This window comes from Prionailurus bengalensis, chromosome E2 (assembly GCF_016509475.1).
Source record: "Prionailurus bengalensis isolate Pbe53 chromosome E2, Fcat_Pben_1.1_paternal_pri, whole genome shotgun sequence".
In the NCBI taxonomy this organism is placed as follows: Eukaryota; Metazoa; Chordata; class Mammalia; order Carnivora; family Felidae; genus Prionailurus; species Prionailurus bengalensis.
The window spans coordinates 13,372,291-13,393,208 of NC_057352.1; the positions used below are offsets into that span (position 1 = coordinate 13,372,291).

Below are 20,918 nucleotides of genomic sequence, written 5' to 3' on the forward strand. Positions count from 1 at the left end.
TATGAGGAACACCCCACACTTTCCCTAGGGCCTGTCGAAGGGGCAGAGAGCAAGGGAAAGCTTGTCCCTGTAGTTTTCTCGGAAAGTGGGAGTGGATGTGTGGGGGACACAGGCAAGGGGCACAGAGTGAGCCTGGTGTGTATGGGGGGTGGGTGGGTAGTGAAGGTTACAGACCTGGTCAGGGAAATATGTGAAAGGCTAAAATAAAGGCTAGAGTGAGACACACACAAAAAGATAGAAACGAGAGACAGATATTCAAAGCTGAAGAGAGACAAGCGTGGACGAGGAGACAGGGCCAGAGAGTAAAGGCGGCGTAGGGAGTCAGCTTCTTTGGCTTTCCCCAGCACCCAGAGCCTCGGCCCAATCCTGTACTCTGACCCATCCCCATCCCTCCCTGCTGTCCCTTGTTGCCATGGTAATAGGGAGGCCGAATATGCAGCAAAGGAGGCTGGGCCTGCAGACCTGGCCTGTCTCCATGGAGACTGGGGAAGGGGGGGGGAGCCACATCTTCTAGCCCAGGTGGTTGGCACCCAGGTCCCCTCTGCAATTCTGCCCCCTTCCTGGGGGCGTGTGTGGTGGGGGGAGGACCCATATCATCCCTCCCCCCACACACCTTGCCTGTTTCTGGCAGGGATGGGCCTGGACCATGGGGAAAGGGATGGGGGGACAGGGACAGAGATGCCTAATAGGGTGTTTGGATCCCTGGAGATTCTAGGCTCTCTCTCCTCCATTCTCCAGTTGTGCTGGGGGAGACCTTGCCCCCCCCCCCCGCATGACACCCCAGATACAGGTTATGTCCCCCCCTTATGCACTCCCTCCTCAGACACTAGCCTGGTGAGACTGATGACTGTGCACCGTGCTCCCAGCGCGAGGCTCTGCGGAAGTTGAGGGGGAGGAGGGAAGACTTAGGAAGGTCACAGGGATGGACAGGGACAGGGGAGCTCAGTGAGAGAAACATAAGGAGAGACTTAAGAAGAAATAGACACAGTTCAGGAACAGATAGAGGCCGATACAGACTGACTGACAAAGACAGAGAGGCCAGCAAAGTCAGATGAGAAAACAGATGGAGGGAAACAGAGCAACAGAATTGCTCAGTGAAGGTGACAGAGAGACACAGGGACATAGAGAGCCAGGCAGAGACACATTTGGCAAACTGGGGAGACTCAGAGATAAAGACCCAGGAGATACTTGGAACAGAAATGGGGACAAGTGGGAGGACTCGGAAATGGGGAGAGACCTTAGATATCAGCTGCACGGTATTGGGATCGAGAAGTGGAGAGACCAGAAATCATATTCTAGTCACCTCAACACACAGAGTTCGGCCCAAGGGCAGAGACATTGATTAAAGTCTGTGCAGTTGATGTGCGGACCAACAGAGACACTGAGACCAGCTCGCCCCCACACCTGTCCCGGAGGGGCACACACACAAGTGCCAGGGGCACAGAAGGGTCCAGGTGGAGACTGGGGGGGGGGGGTCCTGTGTGTCAGGCGGGGTCTCTTGGGTGTGGCCTCCCCAAGGACCGATAAGGCAGGCAGGCCCTGCAAGGGAGACAGGGCAGTGCGCTACAGTCGCGCCGGGCCGGTGCTGAACGGACAGCTCCCGGCTACCGGCAGCGTGCCCGAGAGGAGGGCCCAGCCTCTCCTCTCCCCCACGCTGTCCCACTCAGTCTGGCTTCCCTCACCGCTCCGGCCCCCTCCTGTCTCCAACTAGTTGTCTTTGGCTTCTAGTCTCCAGCCTGTCTCTGTCCCACCTCATCTCTCCTTCTCTCAGCCCCAGTTCCCCAAGGTCTCTTAACTTTCCTGCTTCATCTGTCTCTCCGTCTGTCTCATCCCTCTCGTCCCCTTCTCCATTCTACCTCACCTCATCACGGTTTGTCTCTGTCTCTCCCCGCCTTTGCCCGACTCTCTACTCCTCCCTCTCTACCCCCCTCCTTGTCTCTCCCCAGCTCTCCCTCTCCCCCACCCCTGCCCCATCTTTTCCTCACCCCACCTCTCCATCTCTCCCCCTTCTACTCGGCCTCGTTATGGCTCTCGCTGTGTGACCTTCACTCGTCCTTTCTCAGCTGCAGTTTCCAGTGGAAACCTCCAGCGGGGCGGGGGAAGGCGGAGACAGAAAGCAGACCCACCCCTCTCCCCTGCTCAACCAGTCCTTCAGCCACCCCCAGTCTACTGGGATTTCTCACTTCCTCTCCTGGGGACTGGGGAGGTACATTTTCAGCCGAAACACAGGGTCATAGTCACAGACAGGTGGAGATGGCCCCACGGACGTATGTACACACACAGGCACACAATTAACAAGTTACCAAATCACCCTGGCCCAAGCACACACCTGCCACTTGCGTGGCCACCCCAGGCAGGGTCACACTGAGCAGTTCACTCACCCTCCCCTTCCCCCAACCCCATCTGGTTTCTGTCTTTCTGTGTCTCCGTTCCCTGGTGTCTCCTCCTCTCCAGATCCCTGCATCTCTCTCCATCTGTCTCAGGGTCTCTGTCGCAGCCTCCTTCTGTCCTGAGAGAAGGTCAGTGGAGAGGGGCCAGCTGCCAGGACCTGGGCTAACCTGCTGGCTGAGGGCAGGGCCCAAGGGTGGAGAGAGTCCAGGAGTGACCATCCAGTGTGTGGTTCTCAGCAGACTCCCTGGGGAGCCCGAGCCTTTAATGCCCTCATACCTCCAGGAAATGAGAGCCAGGTATCCCCAGTTTTTGGGGTTTTGTTCTTTTTTTATTCCAACAGGGACTGGGGCGTGGCAGGGGGAGGGACGGGGGCCCAACTGACCTCCTCCCTGGGGGGTGTCTCATAGAAATTCCGAGGTTTCTCCCCAAAAAAAAGAGAGAAAGAGAAGAGTTGAGGGGCGCCAGGGGACACCCATATGCCCAGAGGCCCTCCCGTTCTCCAGAAGTGGGGAGGGCTGTGTCAAGTCTTGGGGAGCCTGAGCAGTCCCAGGATGGGGCTCTCCTCGCGGACTGCTTTCCGCTTCCGGAACGGCCCCGCAGTCCCCGGCCCCCGGAGTCCTCGATTCCTGCGCTCCTCCTGTCCGCAGTGGGGGGGGGGGGGGGGGGGTTTGGGGGCGGGGGCGCAGTGCGGGGTCCGCGGCACCCTCTGGCAAGTCCACTAGGGGGCGCAGGAAGGCTCCGGAGCCGGGCCTCGGACGACACCGTGAGCCGAAGGCAAAATCGCGGCGTCCGGAGCACCGGGGCACAAGTCCCGACCCTCGCCCGCTGGGGAAGCGGGGGCGGCCCGGGCTCCGTCCCTGCGGTCAGTCCCGCCGCCAGCCCGGCTCCGCCCGTGGTCACTCGTGTTCGGCCAGCTCGCGGGGGCCTGCGGGGCCTGGCCGCGGCCGGGGCGGGCTGGTGGCTTCGGCGGGGGCGCCTAGGCCACGCGGGGGCGCGCCGGCCCCGGACGCCCGCAGCGCCTGGATGCGCCGACACTCCTGGCAGACGCGCACGTGGGTGCAGGGCGTGGGGGCCGGGGGCCGGGCCCCGCCAGGCGGCCCCGGGTCGTCCAGGAGGCGCTGGGGGCCCCCGTGCGCGCCGCCCGCATCCCCGCCCGCGCCGGCCGAGTAGAGCTTGCCGTTGCTGAGGCGCATCTCGCGGACCGCGCGCAGCGACAGCAGGGCCCGGCTCGCGCCGCCTGGGCGCCGGCGCCGGCGGGAACGCGACGTCTTGCGGCAGGACACCGCGTGCCGCAGCTCCTGCAGCATCTCCTGGCACACCGACACCTGTGGGCGGCGCAGGGCGGGGTGCGGTGGTCACGGTCCGTCGCTCGCTCTCCTCGCCGCCGCCCCCTCGCCTGGCTTCTGCGTCCGCTTTCACTTCTCTGCCTCGACCCCCCTCACCCTGCGCCCCCGGGCTCCACTCCTCCCCTCCCCTCCCCTCCCCGCCTCCGCTTTTCCTCCGCTTTTCGAGTGCTCTGTCTCACCTCTCGGCCTCTCTCTCTGCTTCCGTCCTCGGGTTTCTCCCTGAGCCTGCCCTCGCCTTCTATCCAGGCCCCTGTCTTTCCCTTTCTTGTCATTCCAAAGTCTCTGACTCCCTCCTGCTTGTTTTCCATCTTCTGCCTCTAACTCATGCTACCAACTATGGCAAGACCTATTTACTGAGCGCCTGCTGTGTGCAGGGACCAAAACAGGAAGTCCCTGCCCTCGTGGAGGTTGTATTCCAGTGCAGAGACAAAACTAACAAAAATGTAAATGCAGGGAGTATGTTAGCCCGTGATGAGTGCTGGGGAGAATAAAATTGGCAAGAGGTGGGGAGCGATACTGCATCTGGAGTAGGATATTAGGGAAGACGCACCAGGAAGACGTCTTCTTCAGTAAGACTGCAAGGCTGTGCAGGACAAAGGTGCCGAAAGGGCACCGGGTGGTTTGTGGGAGGAACCACAAGCAGGGGCAGGGTTGCTGGAGTGAGGTTCCCAGGGGAGAGAGAAGACAAGGTCGAAGAGCAATGGGGCCCACAGGCCACTGTAAGGGTCTGGCTTTTATTCTGAGCCAGGTGGGAGGCACTGGGGAGCTCTAAGTAGAGGACTGCTGTACACAGGATCTCCCTGGTGCTGTGCTGAGAACAGATGGAGGAGGCCAAGGGCGAGCTGAGTGGCAGTGGCCAAGGAGGTGAGAAGGGGCTGGATTCTGGGTGTATTTTGAAGGTGGAGCTGAGAGGACTGGCTGAGAGATCCAAAGGAGGCATGAGACAGAGGGGAGAGCCAAGGGTAATCACATCTTGGTCTGAGCAAGGAGAATGACAACATTGCCTGGTGCGTGGGCAGGAGCTCTGCCTTGGCCATGTGATGTTAAGTGGGTTACCTGTCAGACATCCATGGGAAGATCAGAGTTCACAGACCCTGGGTCCAGGGAGAAGTCCCTGTGAGGGATGCTCACTGGGGGTTATGGCAGGCGGCTCCCTAGAGTCCTGCCCTCCAGTGTTCCCACCCTGTGTGGTCCCCTCTGCCTTTATATCAGGGCTGCTCTGTGACCAACAGAATATGGCTGGTGGCTTCTGCTGGGTTGGCCCTTGGATCACTTGCTCTGGGGCAAGCCAGCCCAGCCACCACGGCGTGAAGACACCCAAGGAGCCCTACGGAGAGGTCCCTGTGGGAGGGACTGAGGCCTCCTGTCAGCTGCCATTGAGTGTGTATGTTCCCCATGTTCTTTATTCTATCCTAGGATGTTTTGACACAGAGAAAACCTTGCTGGTCAGGGAGAGAGGGGCCTTTCCACAGCTAGATTCTTAGGGATAGCAGAGGGCTGAGAGCCCACCTCTCATATGCAAACCAACCGATCCCAGCTTGTACCCCCACCCTCCAGCTTAAGCTGACTCTCACACCAGGCTGCCCTAAATCACCCAGGACCAGGTACACACAGCTACAGACCACCCTCTAGCCCTGAGCCCACCGACATTATCCACACTAGCCAGTTCTAAGCTGTTTTGCCTGCCCGGTGCCCCAGTGCCGTCTGTGGCCTAGGCTTTCAGCTCCGGTTCCTGACCAAAACCTGGTGCGTCCCCTGTGGCCCTACGTGGGTGGCATCACCCCCTCCTGAAAAATGTAATAAAAATCTTCTTTCGGTGGCATTGGCCTCTCCGTGTCATCACTTAGTCACCTCCATAAATCAAAATCCTGCAAGTACATTTGGAGACAATACGCCACCTTGGAAGTGGACCCTCTGGGTCCAGGCAAGCCTTCGGCCAACATCATGACCTCACCAGAGACCTTGGCAGCCAGAACCACCCGGCTAAGCTGCTCTGTAAACTGATGTAAGTTTGCTGTTTTGAGCTGCTGAATCTTAGGAATGTTACGTGGTAATAGACAGCTAATAAAGGTCATCAGTATAGCGGTGGTCTTACAAACCATTTGGCTGGATGGGGTCACCAAGGGGTGGAGAAAGACACAGAAGAGTCCAGGACGGAGCCCTAGAACCCCTCAACAAAGGACGGGCCACAGAGGAAGGAGAAAGGGGGGGCGTAAGCATGAAGAGAGGGTTTTGAGGTGAGAGCTCAGCTGTGCCAAAGCCCATCACTACCTCACGTATGACGAGGCCTGAGACCTGGGCTGGATTTGGGCCTGGGTCACTGGTGACAAGCAGCTTCAGTGGGGATGTGGATGGGAGTGTGTCGGAGACTAGATGCAGCACAGGAACTGACGCAGCAGAAAGATACACTCTTTCAAGGTTCTACGGTTAGGGGAGGAGTGGGGGTGGTGGCCAGGAAGGGAAGCGGGGTCAAGAGAAATTTCTGGAAGATGGGAAAGCTGATAGCACGTCTGTATCCTGACAGCCTTGATCCAACAGAGAGGAGGAAACTGATGGTGGGCGGAGGGAGCAAAGAACCGCTGAGGGATGTCTTTGGGGGGGCGAGAGAGGAGATGGGGGCACAGGGGAGGGTGCCTCAGCTGGAATTATGGGTATTCCCTCGGAGTAACCGACAGGGCGAGTGGAGAAAGGCAGGTGCCTGGATGTGGAGAGGTCTGTATGCTCTCCTCTAACTCCTCTGCTCTTCTCAGGGAAGTGGAAGTAAGGTCAACAGCCAAGGTGAGGAGCGGGACGGGGCTGGGGCCTGGAGAGGCGGAGGTGGACCCGTGAGGGACCGAAGGGGCACGAGTGGAAATGGAGGAGTGTCACTGGGCAGCACCGGCCCCGTGGAGCTGGGACCAGCCAGCAAGCCCGCTGTCTTCCCGCCGCACCCGCTGCCTTTTTGTCACTTCTCAGTTCTCCTTGCTTTACCCCCTGCCCCTCCCCACTCCTTCTCCCCAGCCCTTCTTTCCCCCGCATCCTCACCTCTGCCCATGCCCGCTTTCCCTCCTCTGGCTTTCCTCACGCCCGGCTTCCCTCTCCCTTCTGTCCATACGCACCTCTCCTCGGACCCCCTTTGCCCCTAGGGGCTCTCGGATCCTCTCTGTGCCCTGCTCCTGGCCCCTCACTGCTCCTAGACCCCCTCCAGGAAGGCTACCAATGCCACAGTCTCCATGCCCCTCCGCCCCTGACACTCCCCTTCTCCCCCACGCCCTCTGCCAGCCTCCTCACCTCTTCGGACTCTGCCGACCTCCGTGTGGACCATATGAATTCCATGACCGCCACGAAGACGGCAATGATGAGGCCACAGATGAGCACGACAAAAATGCCACCAATGTTCTCCATGCCCAGACCTGGGAGTCGAGGGGGAAGTCACAGGGTGGGGGCTGCGTGGGCACAGGGGCTTTAGAGGGCTTCGGGATGGGCGTGAGGTGTGGGGAAGCTGACCTTTAGCTCGATGATCCTCCTCCTTGGGGCACCGGCCCCCCTCCCACCACTTGCGCTTCAGGATCTCCAGCCGGTTGTTCTCCTGAAGCTGCAGGATGGCCAGGGTGATCTCATCCCGGAACGGGGAGCCTGCACCGGATGGACAAGGGGGTGGACTGGCCGTCGGGGCCCCGGAGCCCTGCCCGCCCAACCCCCAACTGCCCCCTCACCACGACCCTTCCTCCTGCCTCCGCCGCATCCCTGGGGCTCTTCCCCCTCTACCTTCAAGTCTGACCACTGCTTGCCACCTCCGCTGCCACCACCCTGGGCTGGGCCCCCACTAGGCCTCATGTCACATTTGTCACCGTCCCCTCCCTGCCGTGCCCCTCACCTCCCCCCACCAGCCAGAGGGACAACTTCAGAAACAGTCATAGAGCTCGCCTCTCTTGTGCTCAAAATTCTCCAATGGCTTCCCGACGCAGAGAGCACCAGGTCCTTCCCTCGGCCTCGAGATCTGGGGTCCACTGGCCCCACCACCTGAGGCTCCTGCTGTCCCCGAGGCTCTCTGTGCCAGCCACACCGGCCTCCCGGCTGTGCCTCGAGTCCTCCAGGCAGTCCCACCTCAGGATCTCTGCCTGGAACGTTCCTTCCCTCCTGTCACTCAGGCCTCTGCTCGCATGGTGCGTCCTCAAGGGGTCTTCTCCAATGACCTTCACTTAAAATGGCACCAAGCACCCCCTCCCTGTCAGTCCCTTCCCCTTACTTCACCTCAGAGCAGTTATCACCACCTGACATCACTTTATAAAGCTGCGTGTTTATTGTGTCCTTGCCGTCTGCGCCCCTGGTCGCAGGCAGGAGGCTGGGGGCTTCGCGGCCCTCTGCTGTGGTCTTCCAGCACAGTGCGTGCCACACACAGTAGGGCATCAGGCAATCTGCTCAGTGAATGAATCTCCAGCCACCTCTCTCCTCCCTACCCTCGGATCCTCTCCTCAAACCATCCTTCCGTCCCAAACACCCCACACGTGTCCCGTCCTGTCATTTCCTCAGTCACCACACCTCTTCAGCATTTCCCAGGTACCAGAAACTGGGGACATGGGCAGGTGGAGTCATTAGTATTCAGCAGCCCCTACGATGTGCCGGGTTTGTAGACCCTTGGTTAATGGACATTAATTCAAGTCCCTCGTGATCCTGGTATTACCGGGTGTTACCACCCCCATTTTCTGGACCAGGCAGGTGACATTCCTGCCTAAGGTCATGCACGGAGTCGGGGGGGTGGTGTGGAGCTGGGATTTGAATCCAGGTCGGTGTGACTCCAGAGCCCGTCCCCCCGAAGCACCGGGCTACGTGCTTCCCTGGCACAGGGAAGCTGCTAAGACTGGAGGTCATTTGTTACGCAGTAATAGATAACTAACACAGCAGTCATCAGCAGATAGATGGATTTAAAGGTCAAAATGTCAAGATTTGCTGATAAAATTGCTGGGTTTCCAGCACTGAGCCCTGAAAAAGCATGTCCAAGTCTCCCAGGCAGACCCATCCCTGCCCCCGTCCCTTCCACCATCTATATTCTGAGCACCTGCTCTGAGCTGGGCTGTGGGCTCCGTGCAGAGACTGTAAGGTACATAAACCCAGGTCTTCCCCCTCAAGGGGTCCTCGGGCCAAAGGGGAAGGGGGCAAGTGTCATGGCCTGCAAGTACTGGGCTGTGCACAGTCACACGGGATTCTCCCAACAGCCATGGAGGGCTGGAACTGACTGCTGCCAGGCCCGTGTTTGCGGGTTGAGTGCAGAGGCTCAGAATGGCGGTGACATCCGCCCAAGGCCACGCACAACATACCCGGCCTGCCACAGGGAGGGCCTGGCCCAGTCCCAGGCCGGCTCACGTGGCTTGGTTTAGGATACCCAGCGCCCCCTCCACATTCCCCAGCCCCAAGGCTGCCATACCCAGTGGCATGCCGATGCCGTAGCCCTTGGTGTCGAGGAGGCCCCCGATCTGGGTGAGGTTGCAGTTGAGACGCCGGTGGTACTCGTTCATGGTGGACTCGAGCAGGAAGGCGTAGCGGGAGTTGAGAACACGCGCGATGCCTTCTTCCGTGCTCTTGACAAACACACTGGGCTGCTTCGACTGCATGTAGTTCCACATACGCTGGTACGTCTGGTACCGTGAGTTCTGGGAGGAGGAGGGGACACGGGGAAGTCAGGTGAGGGTCTTTCCACCCCCTGCATTTCCCCTGAACCCTGTCCCCTGCCCTCCAGGAAGTCTCTCTCAACTGGAAAGAGTGAGGAGACCAGAGGAAGGCAGGAAGAGCCAAAGTCAGAGGAGAGGGACAAGACAGATTGCTCAAGGTCAGGTCCAAGCCATCTGCACGCCCACCAGGCCAGCGAGGGCCCTGAGGACAGAAGGCTTGGGAAGAAGGAGCCATGGTCCATTCTTTAGCCCCTCTTCTCTCTTCCACCCCTGGGCCTGGCTCAGCCTGACACTCAGCCCTGTCTTCCGAGCGCTCCCAGGCCTTATGCACAGAAGCTCAACCGCAAATTTACCCAGGGCCCAGCCTGGGTCGGGGAGACCTGCAGCATGCCAAATAGGACCATTTACTTCCTTTAGGCCCTGCAGGAACCTTCTGGCAAATGCCCCACCCTGCCCCAGATAGAGCCCCGAGGCAGAGGCCTGTGGAGGCCAAGCTGGGGATGACCACCCCCGTCACTACTCCTGACACACGCCTTCCTTCTCTGATCTGATGTTCAGACGCTGCTCTTCCTATGTGCCCCACAGGCCCCTCCCCAGGGCTCAGCCACCTCCCAAACCTACTTTTCTATTTTTCCCAGCTGCAAACTGGTCCCACAACCCACCAGCGAGACCTCCTCTCCTTCATGCTTCAACCAGTGGCCCCTGCCCAGCTCCAGCCTCCCTCAGACCATTAGTCTACCCCTGTTTGCCCCAGAGGGAACTTTCAGCTCTAAACAGGTCACCCCTGCCCAGTAACTATTCCCACCTGCCCACTTCCAGGTCCTAATCTCAGCCCTATCTTGGCATTTAGGGCCTCTATGGTCACTCAAGCCTCCTTGCCGTGCTTGCTTTCCTTTGATTCTTTCCCACCACCCCATAATACACAGGGACGCACACCTTTCATCTTGAAGGGCCTTGCCTTCCTCTCTGCTGGCCCATTTTCCCAGGCCTGACCCTTCTAGCGGCCTCCATGACCCCATTTGGCCCATCTAGCACTGATACAACATTAGATCCCATATCTGCCTCCCTTCTGTTCCCTGGGGGGAAAGTCCAGTTTCTCCAGCCAGACAGCAACACTCCCTGTGACCCCACAAGTGTGTCTTCTGCTTCTCAGCTTCCCTGACTGTCATGACAATCAATCCCTCTGACCCAGGAGGCCCTGCCCAGCCCCACCCTGGGCAGCTATGCACGATGGGGATACCAACACCAAGCTTGGGCAACTTCAAAGGCCCCCACCTGAAAGAAGGTCATGGTGGAGCCAGCATGGATGGTGCCATACTCAATGTTGGTCTGGTCTGCCAGGTCATCAGCTGACTCCACGGGCACCTCCATGCGCTGCACGGTGAGGAAGGCAGCCAGGTTGGCCGTGTAGGAAGAGATGATGATCAAGGTGAAGGCCCACCTGAGGGGGAGAAGGAGCAAGCTACAGTCTGGAGGCCCTCGCCCCCGGCCACCCTCCCACTGTGGCCATGCACCCTGTTGGTGGTGCCACTCTTAATGACCTCAGCATCTAGAAGGCTCAGTGACTGCTGACTAGTGGGAAGGCTGGAAGCACCGATTCTAGAGCCAGACTCCCTGGGTTTAATACTGCTTCCAGAGATTTCCACTTTCAGATCTAAGAGAATAAGATATCCTGAAAATACCCTCCCACCATCAACAACTAGAAAATTAGACAGAATATAGAAAACTATTTAAAGACGTAGGACAATAGGCATCACAGGACTGTAATCCCTGAGGAAAAAAAAGCAACAAAGTGAGACTTATCGTTGCCCAGGCTGTCTGGCTGAATTTAGTTTATAGAGTGAGGTGCCAGAAAGGGAAACCCAAACAGTCTGGCAATCTCATGAGTTGCAGAGGTGGAGACCGGAGAGGCCAAGATGGCTAAAATTTGTGGGACAGGGAACCTAAGAAGAGGGAGCTGCACAGAGAGAAAGGATTCCAGAAATGTGCACAGAGTCCCCTTGAGTCTTTGGCTGAATATCAATCTGTGTACACATAGGGTGGAACTCTAAGGGGCCAGAGAAGAACCACTTTCAAAGACAGAACAATTCCCAGGGTTTGCACAGGGCTGGGAACCTTTTGAGATCTCTCCAGCCTGAGGAGTGAGATCTGACCGAACAGATGAGACATTCAGTAGAGACCCCAAAGGACAACATATTACAAATAGAGTTAAGTCAGCCCTAGAATAAAGACTATGCCAGATCTCTAACAGCTTTAAAAAACAGGCCTGGGAAGGATCAAAATTATCCACAAGGAATTTAACTGCCCGCCAGAGAACGTCCAAGACTCTTTAAAGTAATACATTCAACAATGTAAAACAATGTAAAATTCAAAATGTCTGTTATCCAATAAAAAATTACCAGATAGGGGTGCCTGGGTGGCTCAGTCGATTAAGCAACTGACTTCGGCTCAGGTCATGATCTCACGGTTTGTGAGCTCGAGCCCTGGGTGGGGCTTTGTGCTGACAGCTCAGAGCCTGGAGTCTGCTTGGGATTCTGTGTCTCCCTCTCTCTCTGCCCCTCCCCCACTCACACTCTGTCTCTCTCAAAAATAAATAAACATAAAAAAATTTTTTTAATGAAGAGATTTCTAAAATGAGGAATATGTCTTTTATATTTACCCACACATCTACTATTTCTGGTATTCTCTGTTGCTCCATGTGCATCCAAGTTTCCATCTAGCATTAGATGGAAGAACTTTTACCTGAAGAACTTCCCATAACTTTTCCTTTGCTTTTAAAAAAGATTTCATTTTCATTAAAAAAATTTTTAAACATTTATTTATTTTTTGAGAGACAGAGACAGAGTGTGAGTGGGGAGGGGCAAAGAGAGAAGGAGACACTGAATCCGAAGCAGGCTCCAGGCTCTGAGCTGTCAGCACAGAGCCTGACAGGGGCTCGAACTCACCAACCATGAGATCATGACCTGAGCCGAAGTGGGAAGCTTAACTGACTGACCCATGCAGGCGCCCCAGAAAGATTTTATTTTTAAGTAATTTCCATACCCAACGTGGGGCTCAAACTCACAACCCAAGATCAAGAGTTGCACACTCTTCTGACTGAGCCATCCAGGCACCCGCGTCCCCAAAATAACATTTCTTGAAGCACAGGCCTGCTGGCAATTAATTCTCCCAGCTTTTGTTTGTATGAAACATTTGTTAGTGGATCTTCGAAGGATCTTTTTGATGGATATAGAATACTAGATTGACAGGTTGTTTTTCCCTTTCAGCACATTTGTGCATTGTCTCCTGGCTTGCATACTCTCTGACAAGAAGTCTGTTGTCACTGTTATTTGATTCTTGCGTGTGTTGTCCGCCCCCCCCCCCCCCCCCCGCCTTCTGGCTGCATTAAGACTCTCTCTTTATCACGGGTTTTCAGCAGTTGATTATAATGCGCCTTGAAGTGCTTTGTGTGTATGTGTGTTTATCCTACGTGGGTTTTATAGAGTTTCTTAGATCTGCAAGTTTATAATTCTCATCAAATTTGAAAAAGTTTTCACCATTACTTCTTCAAATATTTTTTTTCCTGTTACTCCCTTTTTCTCCTCTCCTTATGGAACTTCAATCACTTATGTAAGACCACTTGCTATTTTATTCCTCAGGCCACTTAGACTTTGTGCCCATTGTCAGTCATTTTTCCCACTGTGACTTCCATTTGGATTCTATTCTGTCTATTCTATTCTATTGCTGTCTTCCAATTCTCTTTTCTCTTCTGCTGCAGTGTCTGATCTGTATAAACCATTCCAGTAAAATTTCCCATTCAAATGTTGTATGTTTCATCTCTACAAGTTCCACTTGCTCCTTTTTTATATTTCTCTCTGCATTACACTCAGGTTTTTCTTTATATCCTTGAGCATTCTGAATATATCTATAACAGCTCTTTAATACCCTCATCTGCTAGTTCCATCATTCTGCCAATTCTGGGTCTGTTTCAAATGAGTGACTTCTCTCTCACAGTTTCCTGTACCTTTGTATATCTGTTTTTTTTGTATTTAAAAAATTTTAAATGTTTATCTACTTTTGAGAGAGAAAGAGACAGATTGTGAGCAGGGGAGAGGTGGAGAGAGAGGGAGACACAGAATCCGAAGCAGGCTCCAGGCTCTGAGCTGTCAGCACAGAACGTGACATGGGGATCAAGTCCATGAACCATGAGATCATGACCTGAGCCTAAGTCAGACGCTTAACTGACTGAGCCACCCAGGCACCCCCTCTTTATTTTTTAAAAGATTTTATTTTTAAGTAATCTCTACACCCAATGTGGGGCTCAAACTCACAAACCCAAAATCAAGACTTGCAAGTTCCAGGGGTGCCCAGGTAGCTCAGTTAGGTCTCCAACTTCAACTCAGGTCACGATCTCGCAGTTTGAGAGTTTGAGCCCCGCATCGGGCTCTGTGCTGACAGCTCAGAGCCTGGAGCCTGCCTTGGATTCTGTGTCTCCCTCTCTCTCTGCCCCTCTCCTGCTCATGCTCTGTCTCTCTGTGTCTCTCAAAAATGAATAAAAGTTAACAATTTTTTAAATAAATAAATAAACATTTAAAAAAAGACATTTACTGTTTAAGCAAATACACACACATACACTCCTAATATATTATGGGGCTTGTAAGACAAGTAGAAGTAATCTATATGACAAGAATAGCTCAAAGGATAGGGGGAGAGATGGGAGCATACTGTCATAAGGATCTCCATCTTATGTGAAGTCGTACAATGTTACTTGAAAGTATTTTGTAATCAATTAAAGATGCATATCGTAAACCCAAAGCAGCTACTAAGAAAAATTTAAAAAGAAGTATGCTATTGAAGTATGCTTCAATGGTAGACATGAAACAGAATCCTAAATATCTCAATAAATCCAAAAGAAGGTAGGAAAAGAGGGAAAAAGGAATCAAAAGAGATGGAACAAATTACAAATAAATAGCAAGTTGGCAGATTTAAACCCAACCGTCACAGTAATTACATTAAAGGTAAATGGTCCCAACCAAGGGCTGGCAAACGATGGCCTACAGGCCAAATCTGTCTTGCTATCAGCTTTTGTCCAGCCCGCAGGCTAAGAATGGTTTTCACATTTTTAAATGTTTAAAAAGAAATTGAAGAGTATTACTTCAAGACACATGACATATAAAATTCTATTTTCAGTGTCAATGTCCATAAATAAAGTTTTATTGGAACACAGCCACACTCATTCATTTATGTATCGTCTATGGCTGCTTTCACAATACAGTCAGAGCTGATTAGTTGTGACAGAGACCGGATGGCCAACAAAGCCTAAACTATATACTATTTGGCCTAATACTGACAAAGTTTGCCAACCCCTGCTCCAAGACCTAAGTACATGCTGCCTATAAGAAAGTACATGCTGCCTATAAGAAACTTTAGGGGTGCCTGGCTGGTTCAGTGGGATAAGCATCTGGCTCTTTTTTTTAACATTTATTTATTATTGAGAGACAGAGAGAGACAGAGCATGAGCATGGGAGGGGCAGAGAGAGGAGACACAGAGTCCGAAGCAGGCTCCAGGCTCTGTGCAAACAGCTCAGAGGGGCTCGAACCCACAAACTGCGAGATCATGAAACTGCGAGACCTGAGCCGAAGTCGGATGCTTAACCTACTGAGCCTCCCCGGAGCCCCATCTGACTCTTGATTTCAGCTCAGATCATGATATTGTGGTTCGTGGGATTAAGCCTCTCATCGGGCTTTGTGCTAAGTGTGGAGCCTGCTTGGGATTTTCTCTCTCTCTCGGTCTCTCTCTCTCTGCCCCTCCTCCGCTGTGTGCACCCAGGCACCTGCTGGCTCACTCTCTCTCAAATATAAATAAACTAAACAAACAAAAAAAAGAAACCACTTTAAATATAATGATCTGGGGCATCTGGGTGGCTCAGTCAGTGAAGAGTCTGACTCTTGATTTCAGCTCAGGTCATGATCTCATGGTTTGTGGGTTTGAGCCCTGCATTAGGCTCTGTAATGACAGTGCAGAGCCTGCTTAGAATTCTCTCTTTCTCTCACTTTCCCTCTCCCCCTCCCCCACTCATGTGCCCTCTCTCTCTCCCCCTAAAAAATATACATACATACATACATACATACATACATACATACATACATAAAATGATCCAGGTAGGTTGGAAGTGAAGGGATGGGAAAAGATATGCTATACCAACATTAAGCACGAAGAAGCTGGGGTAGCTATGTTAATATCAAATACAGGTAACTTCACAGCAGGCATATTACCAGGAATAAAGAGGGGGCATTATACAATGACAAAGGGATCAATTAATCAAGACAACATAACAATCCTAAACATTTATGTACCTAATTACAGAGCTTCAACATTCATGAAGCAAAAACTGTTAGAACTGAAAAGAGAAATAGACACGATTTCTCCACAATTACAGGTGGAGATTGCAACACCCCTCTCTCAATAATTGATAGAACAGGCAGACAGAAAATCGGTATGGATATAGAAGCCTTGAACAACGCTATCAACCTACTGGCCCTAATTGCCATTTATAGCACACTGCGCCCACTGACAGCACGTTCTATGCAAATGCACACAGAACACTTACCAGGATAGACCATATGCTGAGCCATGAAACAAGTCTCAATAAATTTCAAAGGATGAAAATCCTACAGAGAATATTCTGACCACAACGGAACTGAACAAGAAATCAATAACAGAAAGATCTCTGGAAAATCCACAAATCCTGGTTCTATCACTGCCTAGCTGTGTGACTTTGGACTCACCTGTGAGCTAAGACAGTCACAGGCTGCCCCTCACAGGGCTGTGGGAAGAGTGAGTCACATCTGACACAGAAGGAGCACCGTGCGTGTGTGCGCTCACTATCTTGGTGACTTGGGAGAAGAGGCACCCACTGGCCTTGCTATGGAGCCCAAGAGCAACCACTTGTCTTACCCTGACCCTTTCTGGCCTCCTGCCTGGCAGGTGAGCGTGGCCGGGTTCCCTGCAGATAGTCCAGATCTGTGGGGCATGAAGACAGGGAGAGGCTGGGAGAGCCTCCCAGACCCACTCACCCCCTCCAGCAGATAGTAACAAACACAGCAGCTAACCTCTGCTGAGCACACATGTACAGCGCTGTGCTAGGCCCTGGGGTGGGGGTGGAATAGAGGACAGAGGGATGAATAATACAGCCTCCCGCAAAAGAAAATCAAAACCCGACATGCAAAGACCCAGGGTCTGACACAACTCTCCAGAAACCAAGTCCCTTCAAACCCACTGCAAGGGCCAATGTCATTCATTCAAGACAAAACTGTTCAGTGCCTAATACATAGCAGGTACCACCTTGACCCCAAGGATACAGCATGGCTGACTGGTGATAATGACTGGGCAGGGGTGGGGGTGGGGGTGCTCACTGGGACACAGCAGGGGGACACAGATGGGGAGTCTGAATTGGAAGCAAGGATGTGCACTCCATCTTGGACAAGCTATTTTGGGGATGCCTGTAGAGCACACATGGGGAGGGTCTGGAGGTGAGGACTTGGTAAGCATCAGTTACAAAATGCAAGGGGAACCAGGGCTGGATGAGAAGGCCTCGGAGCGTACAGAGTGGAGAGCCCCCTGGGAGGCGTCTGAGGAAGACACGTGGTTAGGTGTTGGGCACCCTAGTGGCTCCTGGTGTTGTTGGGTGGGGGCAGGTGTCCAGCAATGCAGTCCAGTCTAAACAACAGGGAAAATCCAGTACCCGACTCTCTGACCCTCACTCCTTGGTAGACAAAAGCCAAAAAAATGTCTGCATGGTTATAACAGAAACCGAAATTTCTAGAAACTCATGCATTGTTCAGATTGAGGAACAACCAGATGTTCTTGTGTTTGAAAGTTTGCCAAGAACCCCTCACCGGTTTGGAGCTCAGGCCTCTGACACAGCAGCCCTGCTCACGGTATCTGAGTCACCGAATCAAGACTCTTGGAACAGTTGTGTTAGTAAATCGCCACGTGCATGGTGATTTGTGTTTGTGCAAACACACTCATTTACCGAATAGCTCAAATCGTCAAGTCTCAGGTGTCCACATGATTCTATTAAATGGTCTCCCTTCTCGTAATTTCCAATGTACCAATTACAAGCGAATGCAGCCACCTGACTCCCGCGTTCTGTCTTCTAGCACAGCCCCGCCCAAGCATTTATGCATCACTATCCTATTACTCTATCATAGATCACTCCCCTTTCCCCCCTTTGTATTGCGATTAGGGCGTATTACCAATTTGTTTCAAATCACATGTGTACGTAGGTGTGTAAGGAGATATATTACCCTTGAATTTCATCAGGGTAGGAAAGCAGATGCTACAAAATGTTTGTCACAAAATGAGGGTGCTGGGTCTGCAAGTACTGTCACGTCACTGGTGTGGAATGAGGAGCTCCTTGTGAGAGACGGCGAGGGTGGTCACCACCCCCCACCCCCCGGCCCCTACGAAATGAAACAGAGGATCCAAAGCGGGAGGAGGGAACCAGAGGGCCACTACAGCCTGGAAGCAAGGAGTTTCTAGAAGGAGGGTGGCCTATATGCATGTACTGGATGCGTCAGTAAGGGGGTCCTATGCGACCCTGGTGGGGCCAGGGGAGGGAGAGCCAAGCTGCTGCCTAGATCTGAGGTTGCCAGGAGGACTCTGAGGACAGGACGCCTTGAGGAGGAGTTGAGGAAAACAGCAAAAGAGTGGCTGAAGACACGGCCTAGGAGCCTACCTGAGGTGGATGGACCTGAAAGTACGCAGGGTTCAGGGAACAGGAAAGAGGGAGCCCCAATGACTACTTTGCGAGAGTGACCAAGGGGGAGCCCGAGAGGATGGGGCTGAGGTCAGGCATAACCTCAAAAACATGGATTTTGAAGGGCGCCTGGGTGGCTCAGTCATTTGAGTGTCTGACTTTGGCTCAGGTCATGACCTTGTAGTTCGAGCCCCACATCGGGCTCTGTGCGGTCATTGTGGAGCCCACTCTGTATCCTCTGTCCCCCCCCTGCCCTTCCCCCACTCACGCTCTCTCTCAAAATAATTAATTAATCAATTAATTAATAAAAGAAAACACACACACACACACACACACATTGGTTTTGAGGCAGAGCTGTCCTGAATGATGACGAGGCCTTGGGTGTGGCTGTAGGAGGCTGGGACCCCAATGCACACTGAAGATGAGGGGCTCAGGAGGTGGGTTCAGGGCCCTCCGGCAACCAAGTCCCCTAGGATACTGGCCCCGGACTGCCGAGTCACCGTGCTGGGGTCACATTTGAAAACTAACAAACATCTGTTGAAACATCCACTCACCGAGCGAATGTGTGGGAGGGCTGAGAGTGAAGACGAGAGTGAGCTTGGGGTCAAAGTCTCCAGTGAGAGGGGGCGTGACTGGGAGCTTCCAGGGTGACGGTGATGGGTACAGGCAGAGAACGCCCAGCTGAAGAGGTCCCTGACCCAGGAGCAGAAGGGACGGCCTGCAGAGAGGAGGTCACCGGTCCGCCACCTGGCCTGAGGATGTGGCCGTCTCTGTCACATCAGGTCTCTGGCCTGTCTGGAATGTTCCTCCCTCTCCTGGGCGTGGACACCTCTGTTTTAGCCTTTAGGACTCAGCCTAGGTGTCCCCTTCTCAAAGGGGCTTCCCGGAGTGACCACGTTCCCTGCTGTTCTCTCTCACTGTGCCCTGTTTGTTTCATTTAGTAGTTTGCATGCATGTTGATACGTGTGTGACATTGACAATGTCGGTAGGTTGCAGGTGGGGTATGTGGGAGGCAGAAGAAAGCTCCTCATATTGCCCCGCCCCCAGAGATGTCTACATCCTAAGCCCTGGAACTCATGAGGTATTGTCCCCTTATAGGGTAAAAAGATCTTTGCAGAAATGATCAAGTTAAGGAATGTGAGTTGGGGGAGATTCTTCTGAATTATCTGGGTGGGCCCAGTGGTATCACAAGAGTTCTTATAAGTGGAAGAAGGAGGTTAGAGCCACAGAGAGAGATACGAGGATGCAATGCTACTGGCTTTAAAGACAGAGAAAGAGGCCACAAGCCAAGGAGTACAGGTGGCTTCTAAAAGCTGAAACAGGCAAAGAAATGGATTCTGCCCTAGGCCTCCAGAAGGACCCAGCCCTGCCAAAACCTGGACTTTAGCCCAGTGAGATTTCCAATTTCTCACCTCCAGACCCATATGATGTTTATGGGTTTATGTTGTTTGAAGCCACTAAGCCTGTGTAACCTGTTGCAGCAGCGATCGGAAACTAATACAGGGTATGTAACACTTGAAATGATGCCATTCCCAAAAAATGTCATCGAGACCCAAAAGGGTCAAAAACAGTGGGCCAAGCGAACTGCCGACAACTTGCTCTGTGGTAGTTCGTCCCACTCAGTTGGGACAGAAAAACCTGCACCCATTAAAGGTTAGTCGGGAACAAGTTTTGAATGAGACAATGTCTTTGGGATTCACTTGTTCCTGGAACAAAATGGGACGTTCCTGTGTCTGTTTATTTGCTTAGCTATTTATTCTGGGTTCCTCTGCCTCTCGAGGCCGGATTCTTCACCTGAGTGCCTGGCACAAGGAGGGGCCTGAGAAGCATCTGGTGAATGACTGTCGATGCGTGAATTCTAACTGACAGGGAGGAGGGGAGGAAGAAACGCTCTTCCAGAAGGGCCTGGGGAGGAGGCTGGGCTCAGGTGGCACCGGGGTGAGTGGCCCCGGGGAGAGAGCCCGCTCGGCCTGGCCCTGCCTTGGGAGGAGTACGCGGTCTCAGCCCTCTCATGCATAAGACCAGGAAGATGCTGGCCTATCCGGTGCTCCTGAATTTTCAAGAAGAGTGAGAAGTCTGGATTTGTGAGTGGATTTGCCCAATTTTTAAATGTTGCTAACTAATTCAAATGTTTAAAAACCCTGGGTGGCTCAGTCAGTTAAATGTCCAACTTCAGCTCAGGTCATGAGCTTGTGAGTTCAAGCCCCGTGTCAGGCTCTGTGCTGACAGCTCGAAGCCTGGAGTCTGATTCGGATTCTGTGTCTCCCTCTCTCTTTCTGCCCCTCCCCGGCTCTCTCTCTCTTTCAAAAATAAACAGACATTTAAAAAACCATGGTCCAGACACAGGTTGACAGTGTCTGGTCTCTGACATGTGACTTCTTGGAGCTTGTGATGGGGGCTAAATAGGCTCTGTCCAGGTTACTGGGGTCCCCAAGGGACTCCCCAAGGAGTATGTGTCCCTGGACCGTGCAGGCTGCCCCAAGTCTCTGTGACTGCCTGCGTGTGTACGAGTCAGCAATAGCCATCCGTATGCTGTTCCAATTATAATTCTCACGTCAGAAGAAGTACTTTTCTGCAACAGCCCAACTGAATCCTGCGGCATGGGGATTTTATCCCCAGTTTTCAGATGAGGAGACTGAGGCATGGAGAGAAGATGTGGCCTACGCAAGGTCATACGGCTAGTACCGGGCAGAGCTGGGGCTCAGCTCTCTCCACCCCATTCCCCACCACACAGTTGCCGGAAGGGGACCAGAATCCTCCCAGGCTTGGAAGGGGCCCTCCCCACCCAGGTT

At 53.4% G+C, this 20,918-nt stretch overlaps 1 protein-coding gene across 5 annotated transcripts in view; it reads right to left on the bottom strand.

The window, feature by feature from the left end:
• Positions 1 to 2,615: 2,615 nt before the first annotated feature.
• The window catches only part of GRIK5 (glutamate ionotropic receptor kainate type subunit 5), a 57,949-nt gene continuing 39,646 nt past the window's right edge, over positions 2,616 to 20,918 (bottom strand). For all 5 annotated transcript variants that reach the window (XM_043598758.1, XM_043598760.1, XM_043598757.1 and 2 more), the window contains 5 exons: positions 10,661 to 10,826; positions 9,142 to 9,367; positions 7,224 to 7,352; positions 7,008 to 7,129; positions 2,616 to 3,716 (listed from right to left, as the gene is read on the bottom strand). In XM_043598758.1, the coding sequence (XP_043454693.1) occupies positions 3,288 to 3,716; positions 7,008 to 7,129; positions 7,224 to 7,352; positions 9,142 to 9,367; positions 10,661 to 10,826 (1,072 nt within the window). In that variant the 3' untranslated portion in view covers positions 2,616 to 3,287. The remainder of the gene's footprint in view (positions 3,717 to 7,007; positions 7,130 to 7,223; positions 7,353 to 9,141; positions 9,368 to 10,660; positions 10,827 to 20,918) is intronic.